Source organism: Myotis nattereri, assembly GCF_964212035.1.
Source record: "Myotis nattereri genome assembly, chromosome: 6".
Taxonomy (NCBI): Eukaryota; Metazoa; Chordata; class Mammalia; order Chiroptera; family Vespertilionidae; genus Myotis; species Myotis nattereri.
In genome coordinates, this window is record NC_138081.1 from 80,791,039 (window position 1) to 80,816,626 (window position 25,588).

A 25,588-nucleotide genomic window follows, 5' to 3' on the forward strand; every position below is an offset into this window, starting at 1 on the left:
AGCCCGCAACCCAGGCATGTGCCCTGATCAGGAATCTAACCATGACCTCATGGTTCATGGGTTGATGCTCAACCAATGAGCCACAGAAGTTGGGCAAAGATAAGAAATTGTTAATACTTATCCAAACTGTTATCCACACAAGAGGATAATTGGAACATGTAGGTCTTTATAGAATAGCCTCTTATTTTAACTACTGCTGCAGAGTCATACTTTTGTCGCATTTAACAGTATTTTCTGTGTTCTCGGGTTTCAGATTTGATTTCTGCTTCTTTCCATGTCTTCAATCTAATACACGGATCGCTGGTTGGGAGGTCTAACGTCTCTGGGCTTCTGTTTTCTTTGTCTCTAACTGTCCTCCTAAAGGAATTACCACTCCGGGTTGTCATATAACAATTGTGTGGAAAACACGGTTGACTTTCCCAATAAAGAAAGTATGAAGAAATTCCAAAGCAATGAGAGCTCAGTTTACAGCATTATTATGTGTATCCAGTTCCCTGACTCAGGGTGGGAAGCAAAGGCTCAGGGGGATCCACAGAGGCAGCCAGCCTCCACACAATGATGGCAGGACAGCCACCTTTCCCTTCTCTCCCTCCACGCTGCTCCCTCAGGAAGCCACTCTGCAGGGACCCCGCACACCCGGGAGGGGGACAGCGGTGAGGCACGCACCTAGCAGTGCTCAGTAGGCCCTGCAGCCCCTGCACGTTCCCGATCGGTGACAGGTCTCTAAGCAGCTGCCATCACTGCTTTGGAACCTGAAGGAAACAGCAGCTGCCGGAGGCTGCGGGCTCGGGCGAGCTGCTCTGCGCGGTTGGCTGTGTGCATACCTTATTCGAAAAGGGAATAGCTGAGAGGTGCAGAGGGAGGGAGAGCTTGTCTCATCTACAGCTTCAGAAGATACATTTGCTTTTTCCCAAGGTGGAGAGGGGAATGGCGCAGAATAAAAATGTGAAGAGTAGAACTCCTAAGGGCCAAGGTAAATGAGGTTTCTGAGCAGGAAAGGTAAAGAAGAAATGAAGCTACTGGAGTGTTTGGGGCAATGCCTCGCATGCCCGTGCACACAGGGGCCGGGCCGGGCCGGGCCGCAGAGGGGTGCGTGTTAGGACGGCAGGGGGTTCTCAGGGCGGCTGTTACCCTCTGGCTCTCTCCACGTGAACGGAGTGCTCCCTCCCGTCGTGAAACAGGCTCGGCTCCGGTTTGACAACAATTTTCCTCATGATTCGCGCGCCCGTGGAGAGATGCACTTCCAGGCGGCCCTTGTTCAGGAAGATCGCATAGTAGGCCTGCAATGCAAGCGGTCGCCAAGGTTACAGAGGAAGCCCACTCTTGACTTCGCGTTAGAGGTTCCCTGACAGAATGGCAGATTCATCTGCTCCGAGATCTTATCCGAGAAGTGAAGGCTCTATGTTTTCTTAAGTAACAGTATTGAAAGCAGCTGGAAATAGCTTTTTAATCATTTACCATTTCTGCCTGCGAGGTGATGTGCAAAGGGGGTGTAGTACTACCGAACTCTGCAAAGCAGATTTGCGATGCAGACCCTCTCAGGTCTGCAGGCGGTGGGTCTCTAACTCACAGAACCCACCGGGAAACACAGGGTGCCAACAAAAACCCCCTCTCCCTTCTATTCACAGTGGACAGCGGCTCCTGGAAATCTGGTCTGACTCCCAACCTCCTGGCATTTTGAGTGTTTAGACTTCAATTTGTTCCCTGAGCTGGTGGAATAGACTGCTATCACCAATATGTAACTTGTCTCCCTCACTTAGGAAGAAGGAAGACAATTTTTCATCCACAAACATGCCTGCTTTCTTCTTGCTGCCGTTGCTATGGCAACCAGGATGGCTTAGAGATCAGATTAGGAACCCCAGGGAGCTGGAACGCAGCCCCCGACCCCAAAGCTGAGGCCACGCGTGCTCCCTTTCTTGCGGAGCACGGACATTTGCTGCACACCGGTCACTTGGTCCTCCGCGAGTCACCTGGGGCGGAGGAGACGATGCAATCTCACATCGTGTCTCCGCGGAGGGACCAAGTCGTCTAGATGGCTGTGTGTCCAACACAAAATGGCCAGCGGGTCGGATCAGTGCGCACCATCCATCAAAGGGCCATTGCAAACGACTCACTCAATTAGCCTCCAACTCCTTCAGCAGAACATAATCGCAAACAGCTCTATGGGTATCAAGACTGTTAACTTGGAAAACAAACTATGTCAGTGTAACCAGCATTGCTTCTACAACAGACAGGAATATTTAACCTTGTTTCCTCTTTCAGATAGCATTTGCTGTGAGCTTTTCACAGCTAAATATTCATTAGCACTAAAATGTTGAAACATTAACATGTGACTTCTAATCTACTGTGTACTATAGTAATTAATATTGTCTCATTTAAATTGTTTTAATAGCATCCTGTCGTGTTTTAAGAACTGTCCTGAAAGCTGGTGATTCAAGTCCATTTATTTAGTCCTTGTTGAGGAGAAATGTGGAGCCAAGAGTTGGTGCTTAAATATTTGACAAATGTCCCTCCGTGGAAGTCTATTTCAGAATGTTTTATCTGGTCCTCTTATGACAACTAGCTTATGATTTGGAGTGGTGAGAAAAGAAGTTTGCTTTTCAGGATTAAAAGATGAAGAATTTAGGAGTGCACTTATATTTTTATGTATTTAGTGCTTATATGCAGGTAGCAATGAGATAAAATAACACTTTTTTTTCTCTCCCTCTACTCTTCAAAAACTATTTTTATTATGACTATTTGATACATTTCTCACAATGCAAGGGACACACATCACAACTTAGAATTCAATGGATACCTGGACATCTACCACTTAGGTTGAAAAGCAACACTTTTGTATCTCTTCTGAGATTCTTTCCAATCCCATTTCCCAGCTTCCCCGCCGTAGAGGTAACCCCTAACAGGAATTTTATTCCCTTCTTTTTTAAAAACCGTTATTTTTATTGTTTGGCTTAAACAATAGAAATGTATTTCCTCAAGGTTCTAGAGGCTGTAGTTTGAGGTCAGGGCACCACATGGCCATGTTGTGGTGAGAACCCAACTCCCGGTTCACGAACAGCCACCTGTCACTGTGTTCTCACAGGCCTTTCCTCGGGGCCTGTGCTTAGCAGCGGTTCTCAACCCGTGGGTCGCGACCCCTGAAAATACATCCTGCGTATCAGATATTTACATTGTGATTCATAACAGTAGCAACATTACAGTTACGAAGTAGCAACGGAAATAATTTTATGGTTGGGGATCACCACAACATGAGGAACTGTATTGAAGGGTCACGGCATTAGGGAGGCTGAGAACCACTGCCTTAGAGACAGCTCTCTCTTCCTCTTTGTCTTTAATTGAGGAGTAACTGACATACACATTATACTAGTTTCAGGTATCCAGCGTAAGGACGATATTTGCATATACTGTTCTTGAAATGATCACCACAATAGGTACAGTTAACATCCATCACCGTAGGTATAGAATTTTTGTGTGTGATGAGAATTATTTTTTAAAATATATTTTTATTGATTTGAGAAAGGAAGGGAGAGGGAGAGAGAGATAAAAACATCAATGATGAGAGAAAATCATTGATCGGCTGCTTCCTGCACACCCCCTCCTGGGGGGTGAGACTGAAACTTGGGCATGTGCCCTTGACCGGAATCAAACCCTTCAGTCCACAGGCTGATGCTCTATCCACTGAGCCAAACCAGCTAGGGCTGATGAGAACTTTTATGATCCACGTTCTTAGCAACTTTCAAATATGTGATACAGTATTACTAACTATAGTCACCATGCTGTATATTACATCCACATGCTTATTTGTTTTATAACTGGAATTATGGGCCTTTGGATCCGCTTCACTTATTTCGCCTACTCTGCACACTGCCTCTGGCAACCACCAATCTGTTCTTTGTATCTATGAGCTCGTTGTTTTGTTTTGTTTAGATTCAGCATATGTGTGAGATCATATAGTATTTGTCTTTCTGTATGACTTATTTCACTTAGCATAATGCCCTCAAGGTCCATCCATGGTGTTGGAAATGACAAAATTTCATATGTATATATACATATACATATACACATACATATACATATGATAAAATATATATGGGAAATATATATATATTATAGGAATATATATAATAGGAATATATATAATAAGAATATCTACATATATAAAGTAGAAATAGCTTATATATAGGAGTATCTATTTATAGGAATATCTATATCTATCTAACTATATATATGCCACAACTTGTTTATCTATTCATCTATGGATGAATACTTAGTTTGCTTTTATATCTTGGCTATTGTAAATAATGCTGCAATGAACATGGGGGTGTATATATTTTTCGATTTGGTGTTTTTCTTTCTTTTGTTTAAATACCCATAAGTGGATTGCTGGATCATATGGTAGTTCTATTTTTCATTTTTTAGGAGTCTCCATACAGTTTTCTGTAGTGGCTGCACCAATTTACATTCTCACCAACAGTACGTAGACGTTCCCTTTTCTCTACATCCTAGCCAACACTTGTTACCATGGATTTTATTACCTTGATTTCTAAAAATTATTTTTGAAAATTCACAAGTACATCTATAAACAATATGTTGGTTAGTATTACCAACATATTAGAAATCTATAAAAATGATGTTATACAGTATATAGTGCATTTAAAAAATTCTACTTAGTTTTTACGATTTGTTATGTTAGTTATAATTTATTCATTTTTTCTACTGATTACTATCCCATTATACAAAAGTGCCAGAGTTGATCTGTTCTCCAGCTGGGTTGTTTTAGTTTTTGTGCTATTATAAAAAAATGCTGTATGAACATTCTTGTTCATGTCTCATTGTGCAAATGTGCAAGAATGTGGGGCTAGACCTAGGAGTGAAATTGCTGGCTTGTAGAGAGTGCACATGTTCAACTTTCTAAGGTTGGGCCACATGGTTTTCCAAAGTGGCTGTAACAATCTACTCTTTCCACCAGTAGTGACTAAGGATTCCCTTTGATCCATATCTAGCTAATAGTTGGTATTATCATATTTCTGAGTGTTTTACCAATCTAGTGGGTAGAAAGTCCAGTGTGGTCTGCAATTGCATTTGCCCCATTACAACTGAGGTTGAACTTTTAAAAAATATGTTTTCGGGTCATTCACATTTCCTCTTCTGTGAAATGGCTGTTCAAAGCAGGTTAGGCTCCAGTGGACTGCATCGTGTTGGCTAATGAAACTGGGAAACTAATCCTAGAAGAAACTTAAATTTAAGGGACCCTAGATGGGTAGCTACAGATCTGATAAGGACCTGGACTTAGAGACAAGAGAAGATTAATATCATTTGAATATATTTTAGGCTTTCTCTCTTTATATATGCATATGATAAACCCGAATGAAACACAAGGTACAGGTATGACTACATATAAATATGACTACACCTGGAATTGACCAATAGGAAAATACTGTCCTAAGAAGATGATAGTGGAAATAAGTAATGCAAATCTAAAAACATAAGTGCAATTAATAAACCCCAAACACCTCACTAATCTCTTTATAAAACAATTGTTTTATACCAGCATTAGGGAAAATGGATTATTAACGAGTGTGAGGATACCTGTCCAGTCTGCCTTCGTTTTCTCCGAAGCGCCCCTCCACTTCCCAGGAGAATGATCCCAGACTCATTCTTAGTGCTGAAGGACAGGTTGATTTCAGTTCCCACACTGATGGGCACAGGGGCCAGCTCCACAAAACCAGGCTTGGGGAAGCTAACCGTGTGAACATTCTGGGGGTGAAAGGAAAGAAAATTTACATTAGTTTATCCGTTTTGCACACTCTCCTCAGTATATACAATGTTATGGAATACATGGTCGTTTTAGAAAGCATGAAGATCCATAGTCACATAGAGAGCTTAAGAGCAGCTGAAGAAATCCTGTTAACTCACTCTAAATTAAAATTTCTGAGCAGTTTGAGTTAAAAATTCTGGCCTGTTTTTATTCTAGAAATTTTGATATAAAATATAAAAGATTATTATTATTATTAAGTATACTTTCATTGAATTCAGAGAGGAAGGGAGAGGAAGAGAGATAGAAACATCATTGATGAGAGACAATCATTGATCAGCTGCCTCTGGCACGCCCCCCAACAGGGATCGAGCCTGCAACCCAGGCATGTGCCCTGATCGGGAGTCAAGCCAGCAACCTCTCGGTGCATGGGACAACACCCAACTAATGGAGCCGCACTGGCCAGGGCTAATCATCATTTTTAATGGCAGGAGGAATTCCCTTTATGAATATGTTAGGACTTACTTAAGCAAGCCCAGGGATTTGGGCACTTACAGTGCTTAAATGCTCATTTCGAAAGTCCTGTATTTTGCTGGAGTAAAAGTAAGGAATCCTTTAAGGCAGAGTATTTATCCCCACAGCGTTTCAGTTTCAGTTAAGTGACACAGGTATTGTAAAATATATAATCGATTTTCTATTCCAATTTCCAAAACATAGAGTTTTGGATAGTTCAGCTAAAACTACTGTGCAGACTTTTCAATATTTATCCACATCCAATTTCTACCTCATATTTTAGTTGAAAAATAATTCCTGGTTACTGAAAAGGGCCTTTACAGAATCATCATTTCCACACATATAAGCCATTCATTTTCTTGACAGTTTTCCATCCTCATGTATATATCTTCTGCATGTGAATGAGACTTAGGCTTTGCAAGATTAAAATTCTCAGAAAAACTTTAAGAGGCCAGAATGAATTCTTAGACATTCAATCCTGTATGCGTCTTCTTTTTCCTTATTCCCAAGCTTCCCAGGATGGATGTCTACGGCTAATTGCAAACTGGAGCCTATCACTATGCACCATGAAGACCCTGAACATTCCGTTCCAGTCTTTAAACCTTATGGCTCTGTGATGCATTCATTTTTCTTTTCTTTTTCCCTGTTCTCTCTTCATTTCCCATCATAATGCTTTAAAATAACTTTAATTGGAGGAAGCAGCTTGAATGAATAATGTGTCATATCAGGGTAATTAAACTTTGATAAGAATGATATATCTAACTGTTTTGGTAAACAAGCTCATCACTTTTAGAATTCCCATAAAATTCTTATCAATATTTGCTAATGACTATTGGCCTCTTGCTTGTATATATTTTAAAGAGCTGGGCTGGGAGCTGTGTTTCTCTCTCTGATGGGTTAGCACCTGTTGAAAATCAGGGCAGAATGGTCAAGTGGAATCAAGGGGCTGCTGGGCTGCTTTGGCAACAAAGAAAAGACACTGAAGGTGGCTGATAACAGAGGACTTCGCAGTCGTGTCCAAGATAAGACTTTGCAGGTGCTCCCCAGTCTGTGCCATTTTCAAAGAAAAGGAGGTTTGACTTCCAAGCTGCAGACAAGATGCTATGCACCAATGATGATGGCATATGTTATTACCAGCTTTTTGTGTGAACTCCTAACACACTCCAGACAAGCTGCATTCAACACATAAAGATAAAATAAATCTAAAATAGATGACAAAAATGAAGAAAAGGGGAAAGCAGTGAAGAAATGAAGAAAGAACCAGAAAAGAGATTAATGCTAAAAGTACATTATCTGAAGTAGAGACATGTGGGAAATTGGTTCACAATTTAGGGTCTGCATAATACCATCTCCTAAATTCAGTTGACTACAGTAATTTATAGAAGTGCTTCAATCTTGCTTTATCCTCTACACATAGACAAGACTAGGGTCAGTAGGCATTTAAAACATATTAACAAGGGATTGGACCCTAAAAGAGCACCCACACTCAGTAAGTGAAATCTGATAGGAATGTACTTAGGAAGCCAATAAAAACAAACCCACCTCCAGCAAACATCCTTTGGTAACGCCAACATAATCAGGGCTACTGAGGATATTATATGGAGTTCTTGAAATCTCAATATCTTTGAGGCAGCCGGAGTATTTCTTCAAATTTACTTCTGGCCTGTTGAAAAGTTACATGGAAAACAAAGGCAGCATTCTTAGGGCGAGGGCAGTGTCGTGTCTGTGACTACAGGACACAAGCCAGCAGAGCAAACTGATGCACAGGCAGGCACTTGTCTGTCAAACGGTGCACACATGCACACGTGTGCCCAGCAATCTATGCTTCCACCTTCTACTGGTTGGAGTAAGTGGATTTTAATGCCGTCCCAAGAAGCAATCTTTATGTAATCATTCTTCCTCTCTTTTTGAAAAATAATCTTACCCACGGCATTAAAGTAGCACAAGGTACAGGAATGAGCTGACTTCTTATGTTCTTCTTACCCATCATGAACTGTATCTCTTTTTTCACCAAAGAGCAGACATTAGTGTAGGCGGCATAATCAAACCACATAACCAAAAAAGCTGAATAAAATATTGCTCAAAATTTAGGAAGAAAAATCTAGAAACATTTATTTCAAAAATAAAACATTTCTCTCATTGATACATTTTTTTTGGTGGTGGGGGTGTACCTAAAGAATAAGATAATATTATATTTGTCTTGAACACTTTCTAGCTAAAGCTTAAGAAACATTCTTTATATCACAGTCTTTAAAAAAGATACTTAAAAGTTGGATTTGCAGATTGGCCCCAAAGTTCTATTCCATATTGAAGCAATAACAAAATATAGCAACCAAAGGCACAAAGCCTTCTTTAATTTTTTTCCGATGAAGTTGAAAATGGATTCTATACCCAGATGACACCTGGATGTTTATCTTTAGCTTACTACTTTTTAAAAAAGGGATAAACATGGTAGCGCACAGTAAGTGCTCAATACAATTAGTAGTATGTCAAAAACAATGGAACTTCTTGATTTAGCCTATAAGTGCTCGCCAGTAGGCCTTCCTGTGATGATGGAAGCACTCTGTTCTGCATTGGTCAGTCAGTTACTAGCCACCTGTCGCTATCAGCACTTGAAATGGAGCTTACGTGAATGAGACACTGAATATCATTATTTCATTCTATTTAATTTAAAGTTCAATAGCCACTGTGGTTAGTGGCCACCATATTGCATAGTGCAGGTCTATAGTAATAGAAAAAAAAGAATACATTTTTATACCTGTAAAAGCATCCAATCAACACTAAAATATTATACTGATTAGGATAACAATGAATTCTCCACACATGGTCCTATGATTCCCCTTTTTTGTCTTTATAAAAAAAAATGGGCATAAGGAAAAGCAGGTGGAGAAGCAAATCAGACCCTGCCAGTGTAGATCAGGTGATTTATGTAATGGTTTCTGGTTTTCTCTTCTCTCTGGAACTGCTTTATTTCTTTTGGTCATTTCCCTTTGTTCCTAAGGTTTTCTCTTCTGTTCAGTTGGTTATTATGTGGAACATGCCCAACCGGAGGGTGAGGACCTTGCTGATATTCTTACTGTATAAAGGGAGGAAATGGGTGAATTTCATTTGCAATGTTCATTTGTTTCCTTGTTTCCCCTTTAGAGGGAGACTGATTTATCACCGGTTTTCAGGGGTCTTATCAATAAAGAAAATCACTCCTACAAGGTATGTAGTTCATTGTTTCATGGAAATACAAAGAACCATTTCAAAATACAATGATTTAGCAAGCTCAATATAATGAAAATCACAGGGGATAAACAATCACATATGTTTGATCAGACTTCTAATGGTAACCACAGGCCTGTTTCGTCTGTTTGCCTCAAAGGCAAAATTACAAAACCACATAATGTCATTCCAGAGTGTTATTAGCGTGCATTTCCATTGAACACCAGCCTTTGTGTTTTAGCCATCTCAGCAAACAGCTCCACTGGTCTCATTCCTGTATCTTTATAAAACAACTTGGGTTGTTTATTTTTACACTTTCATTTCTACATGTTCTAGTTTTGGAATTAAAAGTCTAGTTTTTGCCTTAAGTATTTCTTGGGTCAGTTCGGCTTCATTATCTTCTTTTCAGAAAAACGGCAGAATTCGGCTCTGAAATGTCAAATTTTGTGTTCTAGCCAGCATGAGCCAGCCTTCGTATCTCCGGGGGTTGACTGGCCACTGACAGGGGCCTGCTGCTGACAGCTTTCATGCCACGGCCTCTCTACAAACAGGAATTACAATGCTCCCGAGGAGCTAAGGGACTGTTCACAAACTTCCTCACCATTAATGCAAACACTTGTAGTAAACACTATTTCCAGAGATTCCTTTTATCTGGCTCCAGAGCTAATTCTAAGTAAACATGGCAATAAGTAAGCAGCTTTGCCAAAAGGTGCGAGGGCCATGTAAACGTTTGCATATTTGCAGGCTTGCAAAAAGCAACAAGGCAGTGCTAAGCATGTGGGAGCACGGGCTGGTTGTTCAGAGGACAGTGTGGTACTGGAGAGAGCAGAGTCCGGGGTCAACCCAAGAGTCTGCTTTGATCTCTTCCACTGAACTAGTTAGTACCCATAAACCTGACCAGCTAGCTGCCCTTTGCGCGTGTGCTGCTGACTGTGGGCACCAGGGGGCGCTGTGCGCCGGCGGTTGAACAAATAAGCAGAGCAAATCCCATCATCTTGGGTGGTGAAACAAGTCCAGTTGTAGCTCAGTTGATGGTGGGTAAGCAGCAGCGTCTTTGTGAGCAAAGAGCAGCATGAGAACTATCTCAGAAGGCATTACTTGCTCATGAAATATACTATGAATAAAGCTGCAAGGCTGTTGCTCTGCTTCTGCACTGCTGCTTTATCTACGAAGCCACATTTACCCAACCCATGCACTTGAAGAAGTCATGCATAAATGTAAAGTTTACCTTGCTTTCATACTAGGTCAAAGGAGAGAGAAAAAAAGAACACAATTTACTTATAATTGCATTTTCATTTAGTAAAATAAACTTTAATCATAAATCTTTCTTAAAAGCATCTCACAGGAATCTTCAAAGGAAAGGAATTTAAAAACTATCAGAACAGGAAACAGACTTCTGCCCTTGACCACAGTGTAATTAGAATCCAAAGATGACCATTTCCCATACTATTCTCTTAGAAAATTTATATTTTGAAATATGAATTTTTAAAGTACTCAATTTTATGAGTAGAAAAATGCACAAATGTTGCTATGCTATAGGGCAGTGGTCGGCAAACTCATTAGTCAACAGAGCCAAATATCAACAGTACAACGATTGAAATTTCTTTTGAGAGCCAAATTTTTTAAACTTAAACTATGTAGGTAGGTACATTATTAACTTAATTAAGGTACTCCTAAGGCTTAGGAAGAGCCACATTCAAGGGGCCAAAGAGCTGCATGTGGCTCGCGAGCCGCAGTTTGCCGACTGCGGCTATAGGGGGTGCTCAACAAACATGTGTTGAATAACTAATAACTATGACACCATTCAAATACATTTGCTCAGCAAGGATTTTTCTGACAAAACACAAAAACCTCATAATGTAGATGTCTGAGGAACCAGTTTATTTGCACCACAAAGCTTGCATAAGCCTTGGTCTGCATGCTAGCTATCATAAAATGAGACTGAAGTTCCATTGCCCATTTGTACAATATGTAAATAATTGACCACCATACATTTCAGTTATTCTTAGATCTTTCCAACTGTAACATGTCTTTGTAGAATAGTAAAGCCTAAACAGGACTGTTTAACCATTAAAAACGAACTAAACAAAGCAATACACAAATTAGAAACATGCTAATCTGTATTGGTAGTGAACTCTTATGGTTTAACCACGCCAATTCATCCCATTTTCTTTCTTTCTTTTCTTCTTAAAAAATAAATATTTCTTTATTGTTGAAAGTATTACATATGTTCCTTCCCCCCCCCCATTGAACCCCTCCAGCCCGCCACTCCCCCACTGCCTTGGGCCTTCAGCATCCTATTGTCTGTGTCCATGGGTTATGCATATATGCATACAAGGTCTTTTGTTGATTAATTCATCCCATTTTAATTAAATTCATTTAACATTTATTAAGCACCAATTACTCCATAATGTTTATTTCTTATAAGATGTTTTTATAACAAGAAGTAAATTAATTAATACCACATGAAATATTTTCTAGCTTTTTCAGTTACTTGTATTTATTTTTTGAGCTAACTAAATTATGAGATCATTCTACCTTCCCATCCTGCAATCTAAAAATCATGTGAAATTTTTAAAAAAGTTGGCATGGGCATGAGAATAACTAATATGGCTTTAGCATTAGGCACATGGGAAAGCTCCCATACCCACTATCATGCTACTGCTTAGCAATAAGATAGGTGACACTCCCAGCATCGTGGAACAGAGTAATTTTCAGAACACTAAGCAATGCCAGTGAGCCATTATCTCCAGGGAATGTGCAAGGAGAACAACAATCACAAGATCTACATTCAACTGTAATTTCCACCTTTAATTACTTCTATAATTCTTTTCATAGGGAAACAGTGATTCCCATCCATCTCTTCAACTAAGATATCAAAATAATCCTCTGGTTTCTAAAGCCTGGTGTTGTTCTAACATGCAACATGATTAGTCCTTTCTGCAGCTAAGGTTCTATGACATTCCTGTTGTAATTAAACTTCAGATCTTGGGTGAGCATGGTGGCTACTTAATTAAAACATAATCCTTAGCTCTGAAGATACACTAAATTACCTCAAGTTTCTCAGTGTTGGCAGACCACCAAAGTAGATTTTGTCATCTGCTTTTAAGTCAAGACCAAAGTTGTTTCCAGAAGATGAAGTTGCTATGTTCTCCTCCTGGTTAGTATCTATATCTATAATTGATATGTTGGCTGTAAAAGAGAGAAAAGTTTAACATCTTAGTTGAGCCTTACCAACTGTATCTTTATATATCATCACTGTTACTTCAAGATAAATTTACTTTCATTCTCAAATTAACATTGACTTTCTCAAGCACTTGTACTCTATACAACTATTGAATAATTTCAGAAACAAAAACATCAATAAAATACATTATTAAGCTATTCACAGAGAGTGAAAATGATATCCTGAACACAAATGAAGGCAAGCCAATCAATATAAAAGACAGAAGTTTAGATAAATGATCATCAAATAAACATTTGATATAGTTTTCTGTAATATAGATAAGTAGTTAGAAAATAAACTAAGATAATTAATAATAGGTGAACATCTAATGAGGAGTTAGATAATTAATACACGGAATCTGTGGCTCCTTCTGTACGTTTCAGTATCCACACAAGCCCTGGGGCTTCGGCTCACCCACAAAGTCATGTGGATGGGATGGTTGTGTATGAAAGTAGAGAGATGGCAACGTTTGCTTTTGCAAGATGATGGGGTCCACATCCATTTAAATTACATTTTCGATGAAGGATGCTGGGTGTTGTGAGAGGGGTACGGTCTTCGGGCCTTACTGATTTTCTCTCAGGCCTTAAAAGTATTTAGAATATGATGAGCATAAGAATTCAGAAAGGAAAAAAGAGAGGTCCTTCTCTGTTTAAATTGCTTTGTTCAGCAAGTTGATGGGAACCTCTTCTCTCATTGATTTTTCTCCCTTTAGTCTGAAGAGTCAGGAGTGGCTCTTTCTGAATGATGTGGTTTCTCACTATAATAGTTGCTCAGTCCCAGACTTTGCTTCGCGTACTGTATTTTGGCTCCTGGATGCATACTGAGAAACTAGTTCACTAACATGACAGGTTTGGCTGCCAAATTTTTTCTGGATATACGATCTGAAGTAGCAAAGGTATGAAAATGGCTATTTGGCCAAAACCGGTTTGGCTCAGTGGATAGAGCGTCGGCCTGCTGACTGAAAGGTCCCAGGTTCGATTCCGGTCAAGGGCATGTACCTGGGTTGCGGGCACATCCCCAGTAGGAGATGTGCAGGAGGCGGCTGATCGATGTTTCTCTCTCATCGATGTTTCTAACTCTCTATCTCTCTCCCTTCCTCTCTGTAAAAAATCAATAAAATATATTTAAAAAAAAAAAAAAAGAAAATGGCTATTTGAACAAAATGAATTACAATGGCATTTCTAAACATTTATTCTTTGGAAAACTAGTTTCTTGAATGTTCCTGGTTCAAATGAATATGATAAACACTGGATTAGAAAAAATTAAATATATATCTTGGCTTTATGTCTGCCCAGTTCTTTTAACATGCTGATAAGCAATGAAGCAATGTAATGCTCCAATAGGGACAGAGCCAGAAGTATTTTCTACATTTATTTGACCATAGAACATTATTATTTTCCCTCAACTCATACCCTTTAGAATAGTGTTCTTTGGAAAACCAAATATCAAACCTCCAAATTCCATTGTAATCTGTTGTCCTTCCATTCCAAAGAGAAATATCTTCAATAAAACCAAACATAATTGCCTTTCAAAATGGCCAAAGTAAAATACCCAAACCTAGTAAGAACTCAAATTCTCAAAGCAGAGTTTGTAAAAACATACAAACAACAACAACAACAACAACAACAAAAAACCCCTAAAAAATAACTGTCTAGTTAAAAATATTTAGCAAATTAAGATTTTAAAAATGTAACTATTTTTATACACTTATTCATTCCACACACACATCTATTTTTGACCTGACTGGCGGCTAAAATAAAAATAAATAAATAAATAATGTTTTCAAGACTTTTCCATACATATTCCTTTTTTATTCAGCTCTGCAAAGATGTTTTCCTATGAGGCTGTTGACTGGAACATAAAAATAGCCTCTTTTTACAGACCTGGCACATATTCTAATAGTGTCTGTGAAAATGAGATTCTGTCTCTATCTCAGGCCAGCCAGTGACTGGAGGTAGTTTTCCTCCTTATCCCTGAGTGAATATATACATTTTTAGAAGACATTCTAAGAAAAACTGATTAAAGAGCAGAAATACAATTGAATTGAAACTCACTGGCCCAAGCATTAACTCCGGCGGACAGACATAGGCTGGCATATTTTTACTGATTTAAAGGCAGGGCGTTCCTCTATCCTCCAGGAGTGAGAGCAGTGAAACGGTTACTGCACCAAAGTGCTAACACTTGCTTTTATTTCTTGCCCTATTTCTTTCCCTTACAGGATAGCTATTAACATGTAATTTCAGTGTTGATGAGTTCAGACATCATTTATGGGTAAGCGGGGAAGTAAGGGTTTTATTAACTACTAGACACAGAGTAAAGGCTTAACCAGCATTTTACAGTCCATGCTGAGTTGTTATAAATGAGTTGCTTTTACTTCGGTAATTTTTTTCTCCTCTCTCTGAGTCCAGTGGAAATTTAAATGATCTTTCTCAACCTTGTATGCATCTCAATGCACTTGAGGGACCTGGCAAACTTCCATTGGTAGCAGACCATGGTTCTACTAACTGTCTCTCAGAGAAGGCGGGGAATGCCTACTGAAGGAAGCATTTGAATTTCAAGGAACAGGACTTTTACCAACTAGTTGTGAGTAATTCATGTAAAATAACTAATCTGGTTACTGAACTGGAGCAATGACCCACACATCTGGAGTCTTATTTGTGTTCCTATCTCTACCCTATCCGTGGGATGTGATCTTGCCAAAATCCAAGTGACCTCCCTACATCCAAAACCATTGGGGTCCTTTTGTCCTTATCTTGTCCACATCTACACAGTATTTGATATTGTTAACATCTCCTTCCTCCTGGGAAGTTCCCACTTTTGGCTTCCACTATGCCAAACTCTCCTGCTTCTCTGCCCTTTCCAACTTCATTCTCAGTCTCCATGCCCAGACCTATTTCTTTGAACACTTCTGAAATGTTCATGTTTCCTAACGTGCCTTCATTTGGCCACTTCTTAGGTCAGTGATGGCGAACCTTTTGAGCTTGGCGTGTCAGCATTTTGAAAAACCCTAACTTAACTCTGGTGCCGTGTCACATATAGAACTTTTTTGATATTTGCAACCATAGTAAAACAAAAACTTATATTTTTGATATTTATTTTATATATTTAAATGCCATTTAACAAAGAAAAATCAACCAAAAAAATGAGTTCGCATGTCACCTCTGACACGCGTGTCTTAGGTTCGCCATTACTGTCTTAGGTGTTACCATCAGGGTAACCTCAAATTTATATCTGCTTACTATATGATGACCACTCACATATATGCCTGAACTTTATTTTTGCCTAAAAATCCACATTCAACAGGTGAGGCACCATCATCTGTATACCTCCTCAGTACTTCAAACCAAACATATTCCAAATCAAAATGATCATCTTTTTACTCCCAAATCTGAATGATTTATTTTATTTGGTGACACTATAACCCCCACTCAGTCTTCTAAATTATACTCATCCTGGCTTTCTCCTCATGAATCAAAAATAGTCCTACTAGTTTCAGCTCTTAAATAACTCTAATATCTGTTCTATTTTAAAAAGTTTTATCAAAGTAGAATTGACATAGTATAATTTGCCTATGTTTAAAGTGTATATATTAAAGTATAAAATTTTTATATATGTGTGTGTGTGTACATATATATATATATATATATATATATATATATATATATCCATGAAACCATCACCACAATCAGGAGAATGAACATATCCATCACCTCAAATGATTCTTTATGCGTCTTTGCCATCCTTCCTTCCTGTTCCTCTCTATATAACCCCACCCACAAGTAGCCCCTATCTGCTTTCTGAAACTACAGGTTAGTTTGGCATTTTCTATATAATTTTACATGAATGTACTCTTCTTTGTTTGCTTTCTTTCAGCCAGATTATTTTGAAATTCATCCATGTCATGTGCATATTAAAGTTTCATTATTTTATGGCTAAATATTATTCTATTGTGTGGGCATGCAACGATTTGTATATCCATTCACCTGTTGATGGATGTTTGAGTTGTTTTCTGATTTTCTGAGCATCACAAATAAAAGTGCCATGAACATTCTGGTACAAGTCTTTAAGTGACTATATGCTTTCATGTGTCTTGGGCAATATTTAGGAGTGGAATTCCCGGTTTATATGGTAGGTGTATATTTAGCCTTTTAAGAAATTGCCAACTTGCTTTCTAATGTGGCTGTGCCATTTTACATCCTCAAGAGTTCCAGCTGCTCCACATCCTTGCCAGCCCTGGGTATGTCAGTCTTTTTCATTTTAGGCATTTTAATAAGTGTACAGTGCTATCACATTGGGGATTTATTTTGCATTTTCCTAGTGTCATATCACACTGCAACTCTTATTTGAAGCCATCATTCATCTCAGGCCTGGACTATTACTGGACCTAATTGGTCACTCTATCTCCAGTTTGATGTACTGAAAATTCCTTTTTTTCTCCTTTCTCTGTTTATTTCTTTCCAGCCCCTTTTGTGGGGTCTTCCATCACTGTAGCGCTTCAATATTGCTGTTTGCTCCAGGGTTTTGGGTCATCTTATTCTAGATATGATTGCTGGGTTTCCCTTATTCAGCTACAACTATTTCAAACATGATGATGGTTCCTAGTGATTCATCTCTCTCCTAGAGCCCTGCTGATCCTCAGGTACACACAACCAATTGCCTGCCAATTGCACAGCTTCCCTACGATGCTTAAGACTGTAAGAGCACCCTTAACACAAAATGTCCAACAGAGAACTCAGCATCTCTTCTAGAAAACCTATTCTCTTTCTTGTAACCAATAGCTTGGTAAATTGTACAGACATATTCTTGCTATTTAAACAAAAACAAAACAAACAAAAATGGAATCATTCTTTGTGGGAAGAGCTCAGGAGATTTATCTCAGTGCAGTGGCAGATGCAATGGCGTGAGCGCACTCCGCCTATACAAGCTTCCTCGGCACACTGGGAAGTGGCAGCACCCGCCTGAGTAAGCCCCTTAGAACCCCTACATAGTACCCTATCTTCCCTACCATTGGTTGCCCTAAGGATGGTGTAAACTTCTGATTGGTCTGGAATGTTATATATGTTGCTGCACTTAAACAATAAACTCAGACCTGCGTCTTTGAACCTGGTCTCTGGAGTCGGGCATGCTTCGTTAGGACTCCGTTAGTCTCACCCCCGCGGGACCCCCTGCCTCATTCTGGCGCCCGAACAGGGACCCCGGCAAGAAAGTGCTGCGTTGAGTCAGGTGAGTGCCCCTCTGTAAGAATGGGAAACCTTCCCCCCTCAGTGCTCCACGTGCTGTTACAGAGCAGGTGAGTAAAGGTAACAGAAAGGGAGCTACAAAAGCTCTGGGCTATCCTAATAGCATTTAACCCCTGGCTCTCCGCCACCAGCGGTGCGGATGGGGGAACAGAAGACCCTTTCCCTCCCTATTCCCCCCCAAGAGCTCTCTGCCCCTGCAGATTCCTGGGCTGTTTTCAACAAGCCAAAAGTAGTTTCTCAAAGCTCAAGGAAGGCTGAAATTGAGACAGAAAAACCTCAAGTGAGGTGAAAGCAGGGAAGTCACACCAGGAGGCTTCCTGCCGGAGTCACTCCCTCGCTCCCCTTGCAGAGCGAACAAAAAGTTTAACCCCCCAGTGGCCCCCAAGTAACCCTTTTGTGGGAGACATGGATGATAATCCGTGGATGGGGATATATCAATCCTTATGTAGCCAGAGGGATAGAGCAAAGAAGTCCTTAGGACTAGAGACCCCTGGACTCTTTCCTGTGAATGTTAACCCCACAGCTTCAGCAAATGCCACCAGATCTGCGTCTTGAACCTGGTCTCCAGAGTCAGGCATGCTTCGTTAGGACTCCGTCGGCCTCACCCCCGCGGGAACCCCTACCTCAATTCTTTATATTCTTTTTTTTTTTAAACTTAGCCTTCACATTGAGTATATCACCCAGCTCCTCAATTTTAAAATGCTTAATATCTTTCAACTCCACTCTTCCTTCTCCATTCTCACAGTTTTATTCTCCTCATTCTTCACCCATTTGACTGAAGACTGCAGCAGCTGAACTTGTCACAAACCTACCTGTTGAGTTGCTGCTAAAGAAACTACTAAAGCACAAATCTGATGGTGTGATGGTATAGACACCCTTGATTAGAACAGTAGTTCCCTGTAGCTTTCAGGGTAAACTTGAAACTCATGAGCTTATTTCATAAGGCCTTTAGTGAACCAGCTCTGTATCTCTCTTGCCCCATCTGGTAATTTTATGTCCACATCCATCTTGTCAGCCTGTAGATTTACGTATAGTTACTAAAGCATTTCCCAAACTGTGCTCAGTAGGCTAGTAGTGTAGGAATGGAAGGATTTTGGTGATCAAAGAAGTTTGGGAAATGTTGGGCCAGAGTTAAATATTCTTCTTAACTATTCTGCAGAGCCTCTAACATGCGACCTGTTGTGTCTCTCTTACATGGAGCAATGTATTCAGCCGTATTCCAATTTATTTGGTGCACAACCAGTTTTTATCCAAACTGGGGAGTTCCTCCAGGCCTTCACGTTCCAAGGAAAAGCAGTTGGAAGATGATGTATCATGTATTATGCTCTGTGAGGCACTCCCTACTTTTACTTCTCTGAAATGTCAAAGGTGCTTTTTATCTAGCAAATCCTCAACTCAGGGAGCTGACCTCTCTGTTGGACTTAAATGTCTCTCTCTTCTGAGATTCCTTGCCTGCCTATCTCTACACAGCTATCAGCTTTCTTTCCTCTAACCATCGATCTGCTTGTCTATCACCCCATTAGACTACAAGCTCTCTGAAGTTAAGAACCAGTCATAGACTTCATTTAGTTCCTGCATAGTACTTAGGAGATGCTTGGCAGGTATTTGTTAAATGCAGCAATGAAGGATGATGCAACGTTAAACCTAAATTTCCATGAAATGTCATATTGGCATGGTCAAAATTAATTAGGGCTAATTATATAAACAGAAGTATCACAGTTTCATTTGCAGATATTGGTCATGCTATAGTACACAGAATTGGGGAAATTATACTTAAGCAACAACAGCACCACACTAAGACCTAATAGACTTGGATTTCTGTCTTGGTTGGGAGATCATATATATATATATATACATACTTGTGACGTTTGAATCTATGTTTCCTTTTCCGTAACACCAGAAAAAAAAAAAAACACCTGCTGATATGAACCAATTAAATAAATTTTGTGAATGTGTTTTTAAAATATCTTGGAACCATAAAAATATTACATCATTCTTAAACATTTATTTTCACACAAATTGTTGGCATTTTTAACAAAGAACCAGTAGCTGTGCTCTAACAACCCCTAGAAATTCTACCTGTGGGCCATTCTAAAGCAAAATCTTGGCAAAATAAGAAGAAAAGAAAATCACACAACCTTTTAAAACCTACTGCAGGATATAATTTTACAATCATAAGACAGTTTTATTCTTTCAAATTAAGCTCTCAGTTTCAAAAGAAAATGACAGAGAGCCATTTAATTCTTCAATCAGTCCTGTCTAACCTAAACCACTATAATCTAAGCCAAAGAAATGACTGTATCAATTTTTCACAGAATTGGTGAGTACCTAAAATTACAGACAGGGTCTTCCTCATGATTAGGCCCACGAGAGCTTTGGAGAACATGATTAAGGCTCACAGTGCATTATTACTATAGAAACTCACCTTGTTTTTGGATTCTTGAGAGGGTGAATGATTTCCATTTCCCATCATTGTGGTTTTGATTGCTGACAACGGAAGCCATTCCTGAACCCAGATCGTAGCTGACTTTAATGTGCCCGTCAGTGAGCTCTACACTCATGAAATCTTTCTATTAATAGAGTGAAAATACGACAGTGATTAGATACACAGAGAAATATGTGGTAGTCACTTTCTTTGTGGGGTTGATAATAGGGTCTTATGGCTAAATTACTGAAGGTATTGATCTATAATTGAACTCCATTTTGAAAATAGAATTGATGCTACCATTTTGCGAATATTTGTGGCTGTGATGTTATGATGCAAATGGTCACAACCAAATTATTGGTATATATCCTTTTATGACAGGAGTATAAGGTGGGTTCCTTTAAAAACATATTAAGCAAACTAAAAGGTATGTGTGTTCTCTGAAAGAATTTACTAAGAAATATTGACCTGGAAAAAATACAACTTAGGTCTCTAGAAGACTAAGGAAGAAGTTTTTCTGATTCATAATTTCATACTGGGTAATACTTACTGGGTGCTTCTCTTAAAGGATTATATGGGGAGTTATATTAAAAATAAATAATAATTAAATTATACCTATAATTAAAGTTACCAATAAAAATAAATAAGCGCATCACTCACTCTTGGCTATCACACAGCCATCACAGACTCCTTTGAACAATAATTAATAATTTAACAATAATTAACGATTGTATTGGAATACTAGGAAAAAGAAACAAGACATTTTCAGCCATGGAAGATGAGCTGTGCTTATCTTTACCAGGTCTTTTGTGGCAAGGTACATCAGGAGAGCACTTGAAGAAAATGTCCTGAACTTGAACATGACCGTGGAGATGTTGGGGTACCAGCGAATGGGTCGGCTAACCATTGCATAGCCTTCTCCGTCAAACTGAATAGTCCCCTCGCTATCTTCTACCTGAGGACTGAAGAAAGAGAGTTCACATGAATCAGAAACTGTCTACTTGGTTCATCAGTATTCAATATGTCAAGCTGTCTTCTGAGACTCCATTGTAACCTGTTGAAGGTAGGAACCATATCAAATATACGGTATCTTCTATACTTCCACATCTCTCCATCCCCACTGCCATCATCTTAGACCAAGTTCCACCATCACTTACCTGGACTTCATTACATATTTAGTAACTAGGCCACTGATGTTTTAAATGTTTTACATTTTGTTAACGTACTTAGTGGATGATTATATTAGTACTTAAGTATGTCAGTGGTGTGAACTAGTGGTGTTTTTGGATGGGCTAAGAATGCATTATTAGTCCTAACCAGTTTGGCTCAGTGGATAGAGCATCGGCCTGTGGACTCAAAGGTCCTAGGTTAGATTCTGGTCAAGGGCATGTTCCTTGGTTGCGGGCACATACCCAGTAGGGAATGTGCAGGAGGCAGCTAATCGATGTTTCTCTCTCATTGATGGTTCTAACTCTCTGTCCCTCTCCCTTCCTCTCTGTAAAAAAAATCAATAAAATATATAAAAAAAGAATGTATCCTTACATTTCTAATATATATAACATAACAAGAAGGGGGTTTGATGATATGGGTGAAGGCAGTCAAATAGTACAAACTTAGAGTTGTAAGAAAAAACAATTACAGAATGGAGTATAGGTCCCTGCTTTCTGAATAGGGTTTTCTGGGACAGATCACAGGTAGGCTGTGTTGTGGGCACAGTACTCCTGAACTTATTGTCCTCAGCTGTGTGAGTATACTTTGCATTCAGCTGCCTTTACTTGGTGGTGCAGACATTAATATACTGGAAAGAACTGTGTATGAACCTATGTGACTTCTACCCCTTTACGAAATCATTTTCCCATTTGCTAATCCTATATGGGTGAATTCACATTTATGAAGCAAGTGATATAATAGAACAGATTTTACTCACTCTTTTCTACAAACACATTGTCTTTCCAGCCTTCCCACTTTGTTCTCACTCGTCCCTGGGACTAAAATGCTCTTCACAGTCTATCTGCCATCTCTTCTTTTGGACTCTTATTCTATGTCAAGGCCCATGTCAAATGTCACCTCCTCCATGAAGCAGATCTTAATGCTCTTAATACTACAATTATTAATATCATGTGAATAACTGTAGTATACTCAGAGTGCACTCTTTAAAAGGAATATGTATTATGTTTCATATTTTGACTATTTTAGTATTTCTTTTTTCCTTTTTTCTTGGCTATAAGTTTCTTAATGGCTAGAACTGGGCCTTATTCATCTTATGCCGGGGTCCAACCCCAGCGGGTCCAGGGGTCCCCAAAGGTGTGGACGGAGTCGGCAAAGAAGGAATGACACGGAGACAGCGTTCAGTTGATCAGCAGCCTAGCCAGGATCTCCAGCCAAGTTCTGGTCTCGATCTCCAGAGAGGTTCTGCTGTTTATTGTTTTGTTACATCCGTATTTATACCAGTTGATTTTAATCCTGTCAATTTCTATTACAAAGGTTAGGGCGTTTCTTATCTCCATTCCAGGGAGTAAAGATTATGTAGCTTAAGCATGATTGTTTGTAGTTAAAGTGATTAACTACCCGCCTGGCACTTAGTTAAGGAGTTTCATCCCCTCCCTGACTTCAGGGAAAAATTCCTACCTGGGGAAACAACCTTTCTAGGAGAGGCATCCCCTCCCTGACTTCAGGGAAAAATTCCTACCTGGGGAAACAACCTTTCTCGGAGAGGTGACCTTGGTTAAAACACACAGCGCTAAGGGGAGCAAACATATTAAGAACAGTATGCTATATACGCCAGGTCCCTTGAAACATATGCTGTGCAGATGCTTCTTTCCTGCAGCGACTGTGTCAAGCAGCAAGGATGGACCGGCTTCCGGCAATCTTACTATCAGGAAGTTGTAAATGTAAGTGTCTGTAACCTGAAAAAACCCTGCTCACATGTGCAGAAGCACTGTTATATTTGTATTAATTCACCTAATACTTTGTATACTGAAGGCAAGAAAATCTTTGCAGAATTGACAATTAGTGATGTTATCTTGATACATGATATGCACTGCTGAATAGACATTTAAATGCTTTGGATGTTTTGTTGATAAATAGGCTTTCGAAAATCCTACTGATAAATTTACCAAAGAAATGTTTAGAGAATCTTGGTGTTGATTTGTTAGTAGCAGAATATTAACATGGATTTCATTGTCTTTGTTGTATTGAAAGGAATTTATAGGCAACATTTCACATTAGATTTTATTGAAGGTTATTGACCAAACCACTTTAACTAAATAGGTTAGGCTTTCAAACTGTCCTCAAATGCGGCGTTGACAATTCTTTAAGGACAAGAATAAATGGGAATAAATTGTAAGTTAAAACTTTTAGAGAGAGAATTTTTGGGGGGGAGGGGGGTTACTTTCTTCTCTGAAACTCCAGAGATGCTGAGAAAAATATGTGAAGTGCACCTTGCCGCATTAATGGGGGACTTGGGTCCTGGCACATACCTCTTAAATAAAAAATAAAAAATGCAAACTCCTTAGCATCTATTGATTTTAGAGTTGCTGTGTGTGTATATTAAGCTTCCATGTACTTAATTTAATATAATTAAAACTGATATAGGCTCAGTTGATTAGTGGTCTCTAAGTTATTTATGCTGAGAAATCCTCCACTGCTAGCTAATTATTGTATATCCTCAATTCAGATTTATCTAAGAATATTTATTCTGTATATATGCTTTGTTTGCTTGTTAAGTATTTTAAAATGCCTACATCCTAACCTCTTCCTTATAATTGATGATGTGTTTTGTGGCACTTTCTCCTGGCTTATCTTGGCCCCTTCTTCTCCTTTCCACTTAAGCAGAATCTTTAAGGCCCCTGGGTTTCCACTTGAAATACTTACAAAACCTCATGTGTTATTTGATAAATCCTACAGGAGCTAAAAGTTGCACTAGGCTTCTATATTTTGGTAGAAACATAAATGGCGTGAATCCCGGCTTTGTGAGGCCTGAAGCTTAATTAGTTTGAGGAAAAGCTCTCTTTAAGAAAAAAGAATTTAGGATTATAAGATGGCTACAGAGTAGGTGGAAACGACATTCACCTCCTACAAGTGCCAAACCGATTTACAGCTAAATTATAGAGCAATCAACCTGTATAACCAACTGAAGGACAGCTGGACATGAATATTATAACTAACGTTTTACAGAAGAAGCCACGTAGAGACTGGTAAGAAGGATGGAGAAGCAGAGAGGGCTGGCCCGAGCACCTACGTGTGGTGGCTGAGAAGCCAAGGGATAAGTCCCTGCTGTAAAAGTCCCTCCTAAGGAGTGTGGGGTCTCAACCCATGTCAGGTCCCTAACACAGAGCCCCAGAGCCAGGAAAAGGATCCCGCATAGCATCTGGCATTTGAAAATCTGCGGGACACTGTCCACCTAGAAGAGGAGGGGCCCTGCTAAAAACCCAGGTATTCTCTTAAAGGGCCAATACACAGGATCTTGCTCTCAGACACTCACCCAGGGCTCCAGTAGAGCGAAGTTCACTCAGGGCATGTGGGAATCATAAAGAGAAGATCTGGGTGGTGTGGCCCCAAGGAGCGATCTGGAGGGTCAGACACTGAGGTCCCTGTGCTGAGTCCCTATCCCACACTACCCTCAGTTGCCATCTTCCTGGGGCCGAGCTCTCCTATTCTTACAGCACCAGCCTGGGGAGGGCACTAACCGAGACTTTCAGCTACTGGTGACACCACCCTGCCAAGCTCAAGTCCTGCAGAAAGGTCTGTTGGCTGCACCCAACAGGGACCTTTGTGTGTTGTTTTTCTGGCGAAGCTCTTGGCGGGCACTCTGGACGATCTGGATGACGTGGAATAGAACAGAAAGCCCAGGAATAAACCCATGCCTTTAGGTCAATTAAGATTTGACAAAGGAAGCAAGACCACACAGTGGGGTAAAGAGTCTATTCAATAAACGGTGTTGAGAAAATTGGGCCAATACAAGCCAAATAATGAAACTAGAGCACCATCTTACACCATACACAAGAATAAACACAAAATGGATTAAAGACTTAAATATAAGCCATGAAACCATAAAAATTCTCAAGAAAGATGGGCAATAATATCTCAGGTATTTCTCATAGCAATCTTTTTTTTGGATCTATCTCTTTGGGAAAGGAAAACAAAAGAAAATTAAGGTATTTCAAGCTAAAAAGCTTTTGCACAGCAAAGGAAACCATCAACAAAATGAAAAGACAACCCAC

General features: G+C 39.5%; 1 protein-coding gene across 2 annotated transcripts in view; it reads right to left on the reverse strand.

The window, feature by feature from the left end:
- Positions 1-25,588, reverse strand: part of LAMA2 (laminin subunit alpha 2) — a 478,805-nt gene that overhangs the window by 27,000 nt on the left and 426,217 nt on the right. For both annotated transcript variants that reach the window (XM_081094172.1, XM_081094171.1), the window contains 6 exons: positions 21,166-21,328; positions 20,367-20,511; positions 12,529-12,667; positions 7,811-7,931; positions 5,590-5,757; positions 1,132-1,280 (listed from right to left, as the gene is read on the reverse strand). In XM_081094172.1, the coding sequence (XP_080950298.1) occupies positions 1,132-1,280; positions 5,590-5,757; positions 7,811-7,931; positions 12,529-12,667; positions 20,367-20,511; positions 21,166-21,328 (885 nt within the window). The remainder of the gene's footprint in view (positions 1-1,131; positions 1,281-5,589; positions 5,758-7,810; positions 7,932-12,528; positions 12,668-20,366; positions 20,512-21,165; positions 21,329-25,588) is intronic.